General features: G+C 38.1%; 1 protein-coding gene across 2 annotated transcripts in view; it reads left to right on the forward strand.

The window, feature by feature from the left end:
• Window positions 1–14,443, forward strand: part of LOC128738577 (phosphatase and actin regulator 4) — a 214,853-nt gene that overhangs the window by 88,145 nt on the left and 112,265 nt on the right. For both annotated transcript variants that reach the window (XM_053833823.1, XM_053833824.1), the window contains exon 7: window positions 1,738–2,295. In XM_053833823.1, coding sequence (XP_053689798.1) covers window positions 1,738–2,295 — 558 coding nt within the window. The remainder of the gene's footprint in view (window positions 1–1,737; window positions 2,296–14,443) is intronic.

Consider the following 14,443-nt stretch of genomic DNA (forward strand, 5'->3'; position numbering starts at 1 on the left):
CGAAATTTGTCTTGAATTGACAATATAAAAAATATGTTCAGAACAGATTTCCTGACATTTTGATGTTAATATCGCAACATTCTGACCATGCGTTCAAAAGTTATCATCTTTCAAAAAGAAGAATTCCAAAAAATTCTGAAAAAAAATCATGGTGCGAATATTTCCTTTTTTACTTTTGAGGAAAAAGGACGTCTATACCAAAATTTCCGACCTCAAATTTTTTCTATGAGTAATTTACATGCTTCATTTCAATTTTTTGATATATTTGAACTGAAGATATATTTGGAAAGAGCGTTAGGCATGAAAACCGAAAACGAGAAATTGGACTATTTCATACTTGGCAATCCGCCAGGTAAATATTTTTCCATGAGCTAACCATACTGTCGATATTTGTAAGCGATACACTTGTCCTAGAGTTATAAAATCACCAGCACTCCATCCAGACTTAAACATGTTTTGAGCTAATCTGAAAACTAAAAGGAAAAATTATTCGATTCCTGTAGTAAATGACTACAAAGCACTTGCAATAAAAAAATCAGCAATTCATACAGGAATATATGAGAAATAAGTTAATTTTATCTCAAACAGATTGAAACTGGTCATCAAGAATGTAGGTAGTCCTGCAAGGTAGAAGTTAAGTGACAAGCTACAATTATCTCAACTAATATTTAACTACCGAATATTTTATTGACCGCATTTTTAGAAAATTCAAACTACATGAACTTTTTCTTCACAACGGAATGCTTTTCTCCTAATCATTGCCATGCGTCCAAATACGCTTTAGTTAAACATTGTTTTAAAAGTAAATGTTACCATTCTTTAGCAAAAATTCTGTGCAATATTATTAAACGAAAAGTTTATTCGACACTGTTCGAAAACGTTTTTAACTGACTGTAGGAAACTGAACTAGGAAAACACAGGTAAATGTATCCGAGTGGAATGGTAGGAACTGAACATAACTGAAGAAAACATAAACGACTAAAAATTTTAAAAAGTTCATTATCTTTTAATTTCAGATTTTGATTCTGCAGTCTTTCCGCTTATTTTGATTCCAGTGCATTCCAGTGCAGCATGGAGCAACTTCAATGGAATAAAAAGCCGCTTGTTCCACGCCGCACTGGAATGCTTATGTGTAATAATCGTTTTTCGGACACTTCCTGTGGTCGGATCATTACAAAATTAGTATCAAAATAAGCGGAAAAGATTTAAAGAATCAAAATCTAAAATAAAAAATAATGAATTTTTCAAAAGTTTTAGTCCCCTGAAGCAAAAATTTTTCCTTCCACATAATGCACTCAAAATAATATTAGTTCCTGCTTTGAATTTCAAATTTCTAAATTCTCGTTTGCATCTTAAAAACTCACCATAAGACGGATTTTCTAAGGTGATTTTGGTTGCTAAAGTGCTTTGTTGTTTTTGTTGCGATTCCTCACTGCATTATAGCCTATAGTCTGAAAATGCAATTTAAACACCCTGTAAAATTGCTCTCGTCCCAAGAAACAAACCATTTCGGCACGCCATCTTTTTTCACTATTTAATAGTAACGCTTATACCAGTTTTAATGTTTGCGTCTCCACTAACTCTTACTCACTACGACATCATACGACTAGCGGCCACTAGGTAGCGCTGCATTGTATCATTTTTCATATCAGCAACTTGAACGGAAACGTGTATAAAACAATATAAAACCAATCAGGAAGAATGATTAATACTGATTATATTTTTCAAACATTCCAGATGAAGAACAATATACCATTTACAATTCAGTAAACGGAGCCAACTCTTCCGTCCTGCCAAATCTTGCGAACACATCGGCATCGTCGGCGGCAACTGCAGCACCAAATACTAGCATTACCAACAATGTGCCTTTATCACAATCGGCTCAACAGATTAGCAGTAATAGTGCGCTCATCAGTAGCAACCATAGCAGCGCCTGCAACAACAGTAGCAACAATAGCAGTAGTAATAACGGACCGTTAAGCTTAGCGGCCATTTTGTCCGGTGCAGTCAGTACTATGGGATCTAGCGGGTCTACCGGAAGCGGTAGCCTCGGCAACAATTCGGTAGTCGGTGCTAACATGATTAGCGGCGGAACGGCCGGTCAAACTTTGGCTAACCTAATGGGCACGGGGAACACCAGTATAGGTGGCAGTGGGTTGTCGCATTCCCAGTCAGCGCACCAGATTGGCACTGTTGCGTCGCAACACACTGGCCCACTGGCTCAGCATCAAGCTCTGCAGCAGCAACTGCAGCAACACTTCGCCAACGTTGCCAACAGCAGTAGCAGTAATTTAGGTAAGTGTTTAACCTTGGATTGAAAATGCTTTAATAGTATTTATTGTGTTTTAAAAGAAAACGAACCTATGTAGCTACCAGTTCAAAATCTGAATTCTTGTTGGAATATCGATTTTGGCATAATTAATACTTTTGTAAGGGGATTACACACATTTGGCCATCAGTAAACAATGATTATTCAAATAAAATTTGATTTTTTCCATTTTTTGTCTAGTATACATACATTAACTGGCAATCAATAAATGTCAAGTATTATTTTAAGTGATTATTTTACGCTCAAAAACCGTAAGTTTCATTTATTGTTTTCTTTTACAATTTTGGCTAACGTAATGTATGCTAATTAATCTCGTTAAACAAGCTTTTATTTTCATTTGCTTCTACTTATTTTTGTTTCATGTCATTTCATAACCCAACTTCCAAGGTTAGAAAGAGGAAGCTATAAATACATTTCATTCGCTGTTAAACTGTGAAGTTTTTTATAACTCGACAATTAAATGCAATTTCCATATAGGTCAAAGTTCGTCACATTTCAGTATCGACAGTATTACGTATAGATATGTGGCTTTAAGGTTTATGATCTACCGCTAATTCTGTTATGCTGACAACTGATTGAGTACGAAATCGGGTCAGTGAGCTTTTGAACCTAGCTAAGACTCATTCTATTTAACGTAGATTTATTCTGCGATGACAGAATTTTATTCATTCTGTGATTATTGCAACCGGGAGTTCTAGAACACGAAGTGCATTCCCAGCCAACGCATACATTTACATCGTGTAACGTCACGCAAGGGGTGGAAACATTAATTTCTGATGGAAAAGCAGTTTCCCCAAATCCACACCGCTTGCCAGCACAGCAGGACATGTGACGTCCTAACAACTACACCGAAACGTTTATTGTATGTATGCGATGGGTTGTCACCCAGCACCCCACTTTCACCCCAATCAGTGGCGTTGCGAAAGCGTTAACCTGCACCGACACGAGCGTTTGATAGAGAAATAAACTTTACAACAAGCAGCGCAGTACACGAATAATAGATTGCTGTCTGCCTGAATGCTAAGAGAAGATAAGATGTTTGAAAATTCAAAGATTTGTTGACGCTCGCGTTGACTGGGCAATGAGCCGGCTAGCGCATGACGACTATGGCGGCAGCCGCGGCTTCAACACACTACCACTACATTTCGCACATTCACCTGTTATGGGGCGGCGTCCAGTGTTGGTAAATTTTCGCTCGTGACTATGAAATACTTGATGCTTATCAAAGTATTGAAATTTATAAGTTTTGTTTCCTCTCTACTACAATTTATGTAAACTGTTATTAAGTATAGTCATGTTTTATTTGCAAAAATAAAAAAACCCGATATAATCCACCTAGTGGTGAAAGGAACCTTTGTTATACGGTCTTACTTGGTATTTGAGATAGAAATCGATACGTTTTTGGAACATAATTCATCTATTGGTTAACGTTGCGTAATGCGTTGGTTTACATAAAATTTTTGAAAATTGAATAAGTTTACAAATTTTGAACAAAATAGGAACACTTTTAAATTTTGATAGATCCTATTTTCATGTAATTCCTGAGTAAGGATAAGTAAGTTGTTATTAATTTGAGTAAGTGCAAATAAAAGTAAGTTGTAAGAGGAAATCTTATTCTTTAACATATACATTGCCTAGTAAAGGTCTAGTTTATAGGTTTTTGAACTATGCATAATTTCCTGTAATGCCATTCTATTTGATTCACATCAATAGAGTTTACTTGAATAATTTTAATCAATTTTTATTAACCTTCGGTTACTCACTCAACAGCGCGCTGTTGTATTTTGTACAACACGTGTAGGTTTTTCAACGCCATATTGTTATAAAGTTACAAATCGTTGTTTAACTAACGAATATTCTTCAATAAACTTATTCTGAGCAAAATGTCATAATTATTCAATGCATTAATAATTTAAATTGTTGGAAAAATAGATCAGCATAAACCGTCATCACAGAAACGAAACAATCAGCATGCGAGGTGTACCGCAATTGACCCCAAGTGGAATTTTCTTTCGTTTCTTCATATGGAAAAATGGTGTCTGTATGCAGCAAAACTAGCCAATGTAAAATGTTTAAAATGTATCTGTCTGCTGGTAGTCGAGTAATTCGTAGTCAAAATTAAGGTATTTTTTTATAATCAAAGTTTTACCGTTCCTAAACAAGCAAACATAGAGGTATACTATATTCAGCAAAGTTGTGTATTTTTATCATTTGTACAATTTTGTAATACAAGAAAAAGTCATACAACAATTACAAAAAGAGCAAAAATATAAAAACTGAGTTTACAAATTCATATACGATAAATAAGATTTTTCTATCTTAGCTGCAGAGATGGAAGGTTACTGTCTCTAGCAAAATTTCTTGTAATAATATGCTCTATAACTTTGCAGAGCACATCAATGTGTTATATTGACACTGAAGAAAAATAATTTTTTTTATTTCACTTTTAGGGGGATTAATCAAAATTTAGATTCCACCAGACGATAGAGCTTTTAATTTCAAGAAACTATTCTAAAGGTTCGATAAACCTAAAACCAAGTTTTCCCAGTCAAACCTCTAGTGCGCACGTTTTCTTTGGTTTGGGATTATAGTGCGCGCGAGTAACTGTGTTGCAAAAGTTGGCGCGAGTGTTCGAGGGGTAATATCTTTTGACCGGTACTACCAATTCTTATGAAATTTTGCATATATATTCGTATTGTCAAAACCTCTCGTTTGATATTAAAATATTTCAAATTAGGTAAATTATCTTGGTTAAAATCATTATAAATTATTGTTAATTTTGGTGTGGTGTATACGGTTGCTCATAACTTTCAAATTAAACGTCCAATCAAAAAACCATTCAATAGTGATCCATTAGCATATATTATCTTTCAAATGAGACTAATAGCGCATAAATCGGTTTGGCCATCTCTAAGAAACAGGCGATAATTATTTCCTTGTCAAAACAGGTGTTTTAAGCATAACTTTTAAACTACTTGTTTGTTTTCAATTAAAAATTTCTGAATAATTTAGCTTTAATAAGGGCTTTCATTTGATACTAAGATCGTTGAAATCGGTCATGTAATTTTAGAGAAACCCGTGTCACGTATTTTTCACATTTTTGCTTATAACTTTTAAACGAAACGTCGTGTCATGAAGCAACTCAATAGTGATCTACTAGACAATAATACCTTTCAAACAAAAGTAATAGCGAACGATTCGATTCAGCCATCTTTGAGAAACAGGCGATAGAAAAAATCATTACATACATACATACACACACACACACACACACACACACACACACACACACACACACACACACACACACACACACACACACACACACACACACACACACACACACACACACACACACACACACACACACACACACACACACACACACACACACACACACACACACACACACACACACACACACACACACACACACACACACACACACACACACACACACACACACACACACACACACACACACACACACACACACACACACACACACACACACACACACACACACACACACACACACACACACACACACACACACACACACACACACACACACACACACACACACACACACACACACACACACACACACACACACACACACACACACACACACACACACACACACACACACACACACACACACACACACACACACACACACACACACACACACACACACACACACACACACACACACACACACACACACACACACACACACACACACACACACACACACACACACACACACACACACACACACACACACACACACACACACACACACACACACACACACACACAGACACACACACACACACACACACACACACACACAGACATTGCTCAAATCGTCGAACCCTATCGATTGGTATATGTGACTTGGCCCTCCGGGCCTCGGATCAATTTCGTGTTTTTCGACCAATTTTTAAATAAAAATATAAATATAAAAATAGTAATATTTTATGGAAGTAGGGTAAGGAACGGATTAATCAAGCCCATTTTAATCAGTTGAACATAAATGAGCTTAAAGTGCAGTATTTTGTTCATATTTTCAGAATCTTTTGATAAGAACATCATCTTGAATCACTTAATCATAGATGCAAGGTTAGTCACCTTGCATAGATGTAATTCATACAAACACAAGTTACTGTGTTTTCAACAAGAAATAAGAACTAAAAATTATTTTCAAAAAACTTGCATTTTTCCAGCTGCTGAAGCGAATCGCCACCTTGCTACTGCTGAAAAGGATCTTCACCTCGCTACTTTGAGGACTGATTACAGCATTTCTAAAAGTCAAACACTTAATTTTAACATTCCACATTCTAGTAGAAATGTGAGTGGTTCCGTCATTTAATGCCATGGTCACAATCTTACAACAGTGATTATTTGGGACAAGTCAGTAAAATTCATGATTGATTAAAATGCGTTCGGGTTTATTAAAAATAGTTCCAGTGCTTCAATTTTGAATGTAAAATATTATTAGGTTTACTTAATAACAGTGACTGTTAATGGTAACAGTTTGAAGAATCAAAGTAACAGCAAGATTGGTATGCTGAAATCTCCCATTTAGCAACCCTTCGCTTATAACAAAGTAAAACAATCAGTGGTACGACTAGATTGCTTAAAAAGGGTTCCTTACCTTATATAGAAACTTTTGGCAGGGCAGTAATTTATTATATCTGTTGTGAACAGTGCTGGAAGTAAAAATATCAACCTCGAGATATAACCGACATTTTAGGTTCGGAGTATCAATATAAGTAAAATATAAAATTTGATTTGCATATATTACATCATTACATTAACATTTTAAATAAACCTTATTTTTTTGTTAAGCTCTACCCTGGCAAAAAACTTTAGATTGCTTTATCAAATTAAAGATAGGAATTTTATTTCTTCGGCATAGTTAGGGTATTGTCGTTTTAGGGTATTGTCGTTATGGTCGGGCCACTGTAATGGTCGGGCCATCACGATTTTACAATTTTAGTAACGCATGATATCTATGATACAACCATTGTAAAACTTCTTACTGTGATAGCTAACTTTTCGCAATATTGTGAGGTTCAATCGTGTATTCAAAACACCCGTCGGGCCACTTGTGTAGTCATGGTTGGGCCACCATAATTTTAAGCGCAGAAGCTCAATAACCGCTAGAGAATGTCAGTCACGTAAAATGTGATGAAATAAAGCAAAATTAATACGATAAAAACCTAGATTTTTGTTGTTTTTTCTCATTGTAGTTGTACACGTCGGAAAAGGCGATTGTAGCAATATTGATTTTACAAGATCGCCAAAATTTCGCAAAAATGCAATTAAAAATAGAGTGTTTGTACCTATATGAACCGTTGTTCACGGAATTCATTCTTTTCATGTCGCTATATAGAATTTCAATACGTATGCCTTAGATTTTCTGCGCTGGCCCAACCTGTACAACATGGCCCGACTATGACAACATTTTTTGTCTTCACGAAAATGTGTATAACTTTTTTGTTTTTCAAGCAATCAGTGCAAAACTTTCCGGAAATATACCTTATTCTTAGACCTTTGCAACGATGTATTTAGATTTCCAAAATTCCTTTTGAAACGAAAGTTACGGGCGACTTCCAAAACGTGGCCCAACCACGACGACACTCCCCTACTCAAAAGTTAATGCTCTTAACCATGCTGAATTATTTATTTATCGATGTAAGAGTGAATATTGGATCCTGCTGGGGTAGTCAATTGTTTTTTTCCACCGTTCAGCATGTACTTTGGTTCGGACGTATTTTTCTTCAACCCAATCTTCTCTACTTCGTGCTTTGGTCTTTTCAGCCTCCGCCACAGATGATGTTCTACCACTGACGAACTGATGAGACACATAGAAGAACATCCTTTAAAAACCATCGTCCTGCACATTTTGCTTGCACACTAGCACCCTCTGTTATGCATGTTGCGGAGTAGTGTTTTATGCTGCAGGGTTTTATGCTGTAGGGTTTTGTACATTTGAATGGTTTTATACTGAAAACTCAAAGCAACACTCGCGCGCCGCGATGTGGCCATGCTGCGAAACATGCTTTTTTGAAAAATGAGTGGTTTTTGAATGGACGATGGAATTATCGCGAGTGTCTCGTCTGTTTGTCTGTGGTTCTACCAACAATGAATGGGCAAACAACAGTATACTTTGCTTCCTCCATAAGATTCACCCGGGAGCAGCAAAGCAAACTGTTCTATTCATACGGGCAAAGCAGAGGAATTGACTAAATTTGCTGACGATTTTGCCTGTGTGTTGCTATCCGCTCGGTTCCTGTAGCATTGTATGTTTAACAGCAAGCATGAAATACCATTATGTTGTTGGCGGGGTTCGAATAAACTCCACAGTCTACCCGAGTCCCCAACACTGCGTACCATTCAACGTAGCCTAAACTAAACTGTTTTGATCAGCTTACCGGAAAAGCGGTTGTTGACCTCGGTCATGACTTTTAATAGCGCTTTACAATCGAAGGTATCATACGCAGCTTTGAAATCAATAAAATAATTGTGCTTGGAAATGCTGTACTCATGGACTTTTTGTAACATGCGCCGCAGCGTAAATATTTTATCCTTCACTAACCGTCTTTCAACGACCTCGGGAAAGCACTTTATATTGCAAGATAGTTCTCACAGTCCAGTTTGTTGCAATTCTAGATGCAGATAGGTAAATAGCTGAAAATTCTTTTCGTCAAATGTGGTCCTCTATCACCCCCTGAAATATCTGCACTAAGCTACCTCTCACCCTGTACAAATATAATAGATAGATTTTTAATAAGCATTTTTACCTAATGTTCTGCTAATATCCAATGACTTCTTGCTCAACAAATGGCTCATGACATTCTATATTTGCTTCGGAAAATATGACCAAATTTTGTTGGGACTGAAACAACTTCAGTGGTTATACTGTCCCATAATCCACACGACACCGAATCGTTATGATGTTAAACTTCGCATAATTTCCCGCTGTCTGGCAACACTCGCAGAATTTCCCAGTTTGCGAAAGGAAAGGAGAGGCCCCCAAAACACAGCGTACTCACACATGCGTACCGCTGTCGTTGCTTTGCTTTGCACAGCAGCAGTTGGAAAATGTCCCGAAATTTGCGCCTAACTCGAAATCGAACACCGTAGCACGGCAGACGGTATCTTTTGTTCTGTGCGAGGTTCTTGCGCTATTTTCCGCACATCACCTGTCAACCAATGAAGCAAGTGCAGCGAGTGTGCTTTGCAGTGGACAAATAAGTTTTTTGAGTGGTAAACACTCCCCGGTATAGGTCAGTGAGTGAGACCCTCGGTAGAATGATTAAACAGTCAGAACTGATAGTGGCAGGCTTAGCCCGCCCTAGGCCGAACGCCAATCAGCAGCAAAGCTTCACGGCGAGCGATGTGGAATGACGACATTACCGATAAAGTTTTCGGGTAAATAATATTGAACAATTGAAGATTATGTGTTATCGCCGCGTATCGGTGTATAATTTCGCGAAATACTTTACCCTCGCATCTTCAAGTGTGTGCCCTAGTGTGCCCTGTTATCAGCGGGAGTGTCGCAAGACGAAGAAGGAAACTGAAATTATATTTGCGATGAACTCGCTCGAGTTGGCCAGCACGAATTTCGATTTTCGACAGTCAGTGGTGTTCAATTCGGCGGAGACGACAAGACTATAAAGATCGCATTTCGCACCGTTCTCGTTCGAAGGTCTAGCTAATTAAGTTTTGAAAAGTGATATAAGAGTGTGGCAGTTTCCAGGCGTGAACGGAATAGGAGGAGGGTGGTTTACGCCAGCCAGCGGGTGGATATTTAGTGGCGGTGTTGCTGCTTGAACTTAAGCTCCGTTGAATGGCATTTCCAAACAAATCGAGCCAATTAGATGTTTAAATTTCGGAGCGCGAAACTAGATACATTCGCGACTGTTGGTGTCGACTGACGTGGTGGAAAGTGCAATTAATTTGTACAGTTTTCATACGTCAGAATCCAGTTAACTAATGGTGAAAGATCATAAATCAATAGCGCGGTTATTTACGGCGTGTATTCTTGGCCGTGAAACGGTCAGCGAGGGAGCAGGAAAGTTATGTGATGGATGAAATTGACATCTAGTTAGGTGAAAGTGTACATGGATCGTGAATCCCCAAAGAGACATGGCAAGAACATGTCTGTTAATTGTGGCTTTTGGTATTAAAACATTTCGCTGTAACAGAAAAACATGGGAAAATACTACTGATAACATTGGTGATTATCATTGACAAAAACAACTCGATTTTCATACGTTCATGTGTTGGTTACTTCTGACAGTTGACCCGACCCTATGTCATAACAAGGATGACTGAAAGCGCAACTGACACGAAACGATGTGCGTCGGTGCGGTTCTTGCCAAGCTTGCGGCCCCCTTTCATTCGTTCATAATTAGCGAGAAAATTGCTGAATGCATTTTCCCATTCTATTATTTATGTAAGCACACACCCATACTAAGCAACTGCACCCCGGTTACTCTAGGAATGGGAATGGGAAATGCTTGACAGCACACTCTCTCATACCCGTAGATTAACGTGTTACTGTGAAACTGCAACAGACAGTGTAGGATACATATGAGGGTAGTTGTTTTTTCCGCCAATGTTGTAAAGAGTCCTTTATCAATAGTTCATCCAGTTGGCACCTAGTAGTCTGTACTAGTTTCTTTTGGACGCTTTCGGAGTTTGCGTGCCTGTGCGAGTCAGAGTTGCCAATTTTTGTTCAAATGTAAAAAACGGCATCCGGGTGACAATGAAAAGCCGATCAGATGATTCTAACAAAAATATTACAGAATTGTAGCTCCAGTTGAACTTTGATAGAAAAACTTGCGACACCTAAAGTTTTTTACAAAGATCCTATCTCGTTCTGTTACATGCTTTGTTACATTTAAAACGGGGTAGAATTCTGGTTTTTGTGCTACATTTTAGTATAAACTAGATCAAATTATATCATAATTTGATATGTTTATGATAAGCCTAGAGCGGATTTTGTTACAATTTTTGTTATTTTAACTACTAACAAGACCAAGTTTATAACGAAATGCAAAGGAGATCTTGTTATAAAAACTTGTTATTTAGAACTTATCCTGTTATAAATTTGTTATTTTCAATTGATCAGGAAGCATTAATCATATAGCTTCATCATCTTTTTGCAAACGTTTTTAATGGTTGATAAAGAGTGTAACGATCAAAATTTGTGATTCTGTATAACCACATTGTTGGATTTGTTTGCCGTAGAATGCAAGAGCGCCATCGAAAAATCGTATTAGTTTAGGAAAGGCAGCAAGCGATTTTCCAGACACTAGTTCTCATAAATTTCCTGGTTGATAGTCCCCGTTGCAATGAAAATATCACTTTTCACAGGTACAGGTACGGATAGATACGGAGGCCAAACCAGATATTTCTGAATAACCTTCGATAATTTCATATGATTGAAAATGGCTGCTTAACCTTTCTCCATTCCAGGAAACTGTTTAAAGTCTGCCTTGTCGTAGGTTTCATCGTCTATCACCACGCAACCGAATTTCGTTAGCAGTTTCCGTACATCGTACAGTATAGTTTCCGGGATCGTGTTTTGGCTGTCCTGTTTTGTTTGTCGTCGTGATTTAAAGTCTTATCCTTCATATAAATTGATGGACCGGCTCGTTTTTTAGGATCTCAGCTTGTTTGCGATATTCAGAACGGAATGGTGGTGACTCCGATTGAAAGCCACTCCGTTTGTCGTCCCTATGGCTTCCGTCTTTCGATTTCGCTTTGATTTAGGTTTTTGGCTGTGTGATGTAAGATACGTTTAAACGTTCTCCGAATGTTTTTATTCCTTTGGTGGCAGTCGATTTGGTGACTTTTAACGATTTACGTGCGATACCTGCGCAAAATCTAGATTCGTTGCTTCTGTTTCTTGGACGCCACTTTGACAATTGAAGATGAAATGTCACAATCAAAATAGAGGCATTAAATTCACAGTTAAAAGAAATACGTTTGTTAAAAGTTACAGTTAAAAAAATATGTTTACGACGGTATTTTTTTTACTACAAAGTTACAACTATTAAAGTGTTTTAGTCTATAATTTTTTTTTATTTATATAAACCACACTAAAATTGTGAATATAATCAATGATTTCTATGCGAATCTATGGTATTGGTAAACAAAATCATTGAGCCTTCTTCTGTCCACCGACTGGCATCACTGCACTTCGCTTACACAAACATCCTCCTCTGGAGGAAGCATGTCATAGGACTACTAGACCAGACCAGACCAGACCAGACACTTGGGCACATACTGTGTCTGACCAAGTCGAAGAGCAGGTCGTGTTGTTCGGGGGCCAGTACACGAGTGAGTCCACATCCATCGTGCGGCGTGACTGTAGTTGTTTTTTCCTTTCGTTACGTCGCGTTGGTTGGTTGGCTGGTTGGTACAAGCACAGCAGTGTCTCCCGTTCGTGACCAATACATAACCCCTTGTGCCGTTGCGTTGTTGCTGTTGCCCTGTACGGGGTGGAAAACTGGATTTTAGGTGCCCGGTTTCATCCCCCGGTACATGCGATCCAATCAGTTGAGTAGTGCAGCAGCACCACTGCACTGGCCGATTGCATGCACCGACTTAACCGACACCAGCTTGGATCCTTTCGCGTTGATGGTGGTGCGGTGGAATATTCACAGCTCTTTTCGTCGGTATATCGTCGGCGTGAAAATTTTCTTTTTGGTTCGCTAAGTTTCGTGTTTTCTTTTGCCTCTGGCAATGGTTGGGTGGTTTTATCTGTACCGAAAATAAACTGGAAAGAGTGTGAAAATGGAAATTTGATGTAATTATGGAATCTTTTTCCCTACTGGAGGAGTCATGATGCATGAAACGGCATTAATGTGCAGTTGTTGAAGTATGCAAATTGAGGTGGCATTCGTCCGAAGGAAGTGGAAGTGGAAGCGCAGTGAAAAAAACACACAAAAAGTAACGGATCGATTAGAAGCAGGTCGGAAAAAGGGGTTTGTAAAACTATTACCGGTGTTGCCGTCGCCCCCGTGGCGAGCTTCATAGTGCTGTGCTGGGGTCATGTTTCCGCAATGTTAAAGGTGATCCCCTCAAGGAAGGCGTAACCACAATGTGGAAATAATAGAAAAGATTAAGTGGAATTATTTGCTTGTTAATAGATAGATGGCTATCCGGAAACTCGAAGTAAAAGAAGCTAATGAAGTGCTTCTCTATATCTGAAAGTGTATCTCTATAGTCTTGTGAGGAAGAAGAAACGTTAACCAATAGGAGCGTCATACATACAACCGACGTATGTCGGGTGGTCTAAAGAAAATACGAATATACCTAGTGACAAAAAGTGGCATTTTTCATTAGACATATTTTTAGAAATGCTCGACTAGTTTTTTTTTTCACAGGAAGCGATACAGGGAAGAAAGTATTCGTTTATGGCAGAGTAAAAACCTGGGCACATATCATAAAAAGTGCAGCTCGAAGGCACTGATGGCGGGGAAGTAGTAAAAAAACATTAACTGTATCATACAGCTGTTCGTTATAAAGAGTACATTAGTGAATGAGGAAAAGTATGAGCGAACACGTGAAAAATTTCACCATTGTAACCGGGCTGTTACTGTTGCCGACGACGACGGCGACGACGATGAAAGGATGATGATGACGACGATGATGAATTTCTAACTGAGAAGCAGAGGACAATTTATCGTTTTTGTACACAACGAAAGGGGCTTAAATGTCTGAGGAATGTTTGCACTACATTTCTGTTGTGATGTAAGAAGAGTCTTGACATTCATGAGTGCGATTGTTTTCTTGTAGCGGTGTTAAACAGGTGCTTGCAATGGCATAGATAACTTTTCGCGATCTCACTGGCAAGGGTAGATTCACACAGTATTTAAGTTTCTTAACGTGAAAACTTTTTCAGTAACTGCTATGTGTCAGAAATCTTAAACAATGTATGTATTCTTAACAATCTTACCTTGCGCAGCTGCAATGGTCTGTAACCTGTTTTTTTTCTAAAAGTATCACATTACACAATATGACCCAAACGCTGTTTTTAAGATTACACGGCGTTATAATATTACCAACAGTATGCTAGTACTATCA

Source organism: Sabethes cyaneus, chromosome 2, assembly GCF_943734655.1.
Source record: "Sabethes cyaneus chromosome 2, idSabCyanKW18_F2, whole genome shotgun sequence".
Classification (NCBI taxonomy): Eukaryota; Metazoa; Arthropoda; class Insecta; order Diptera; family Culicidae; genus Sabethes; species Sabethes cyaneus.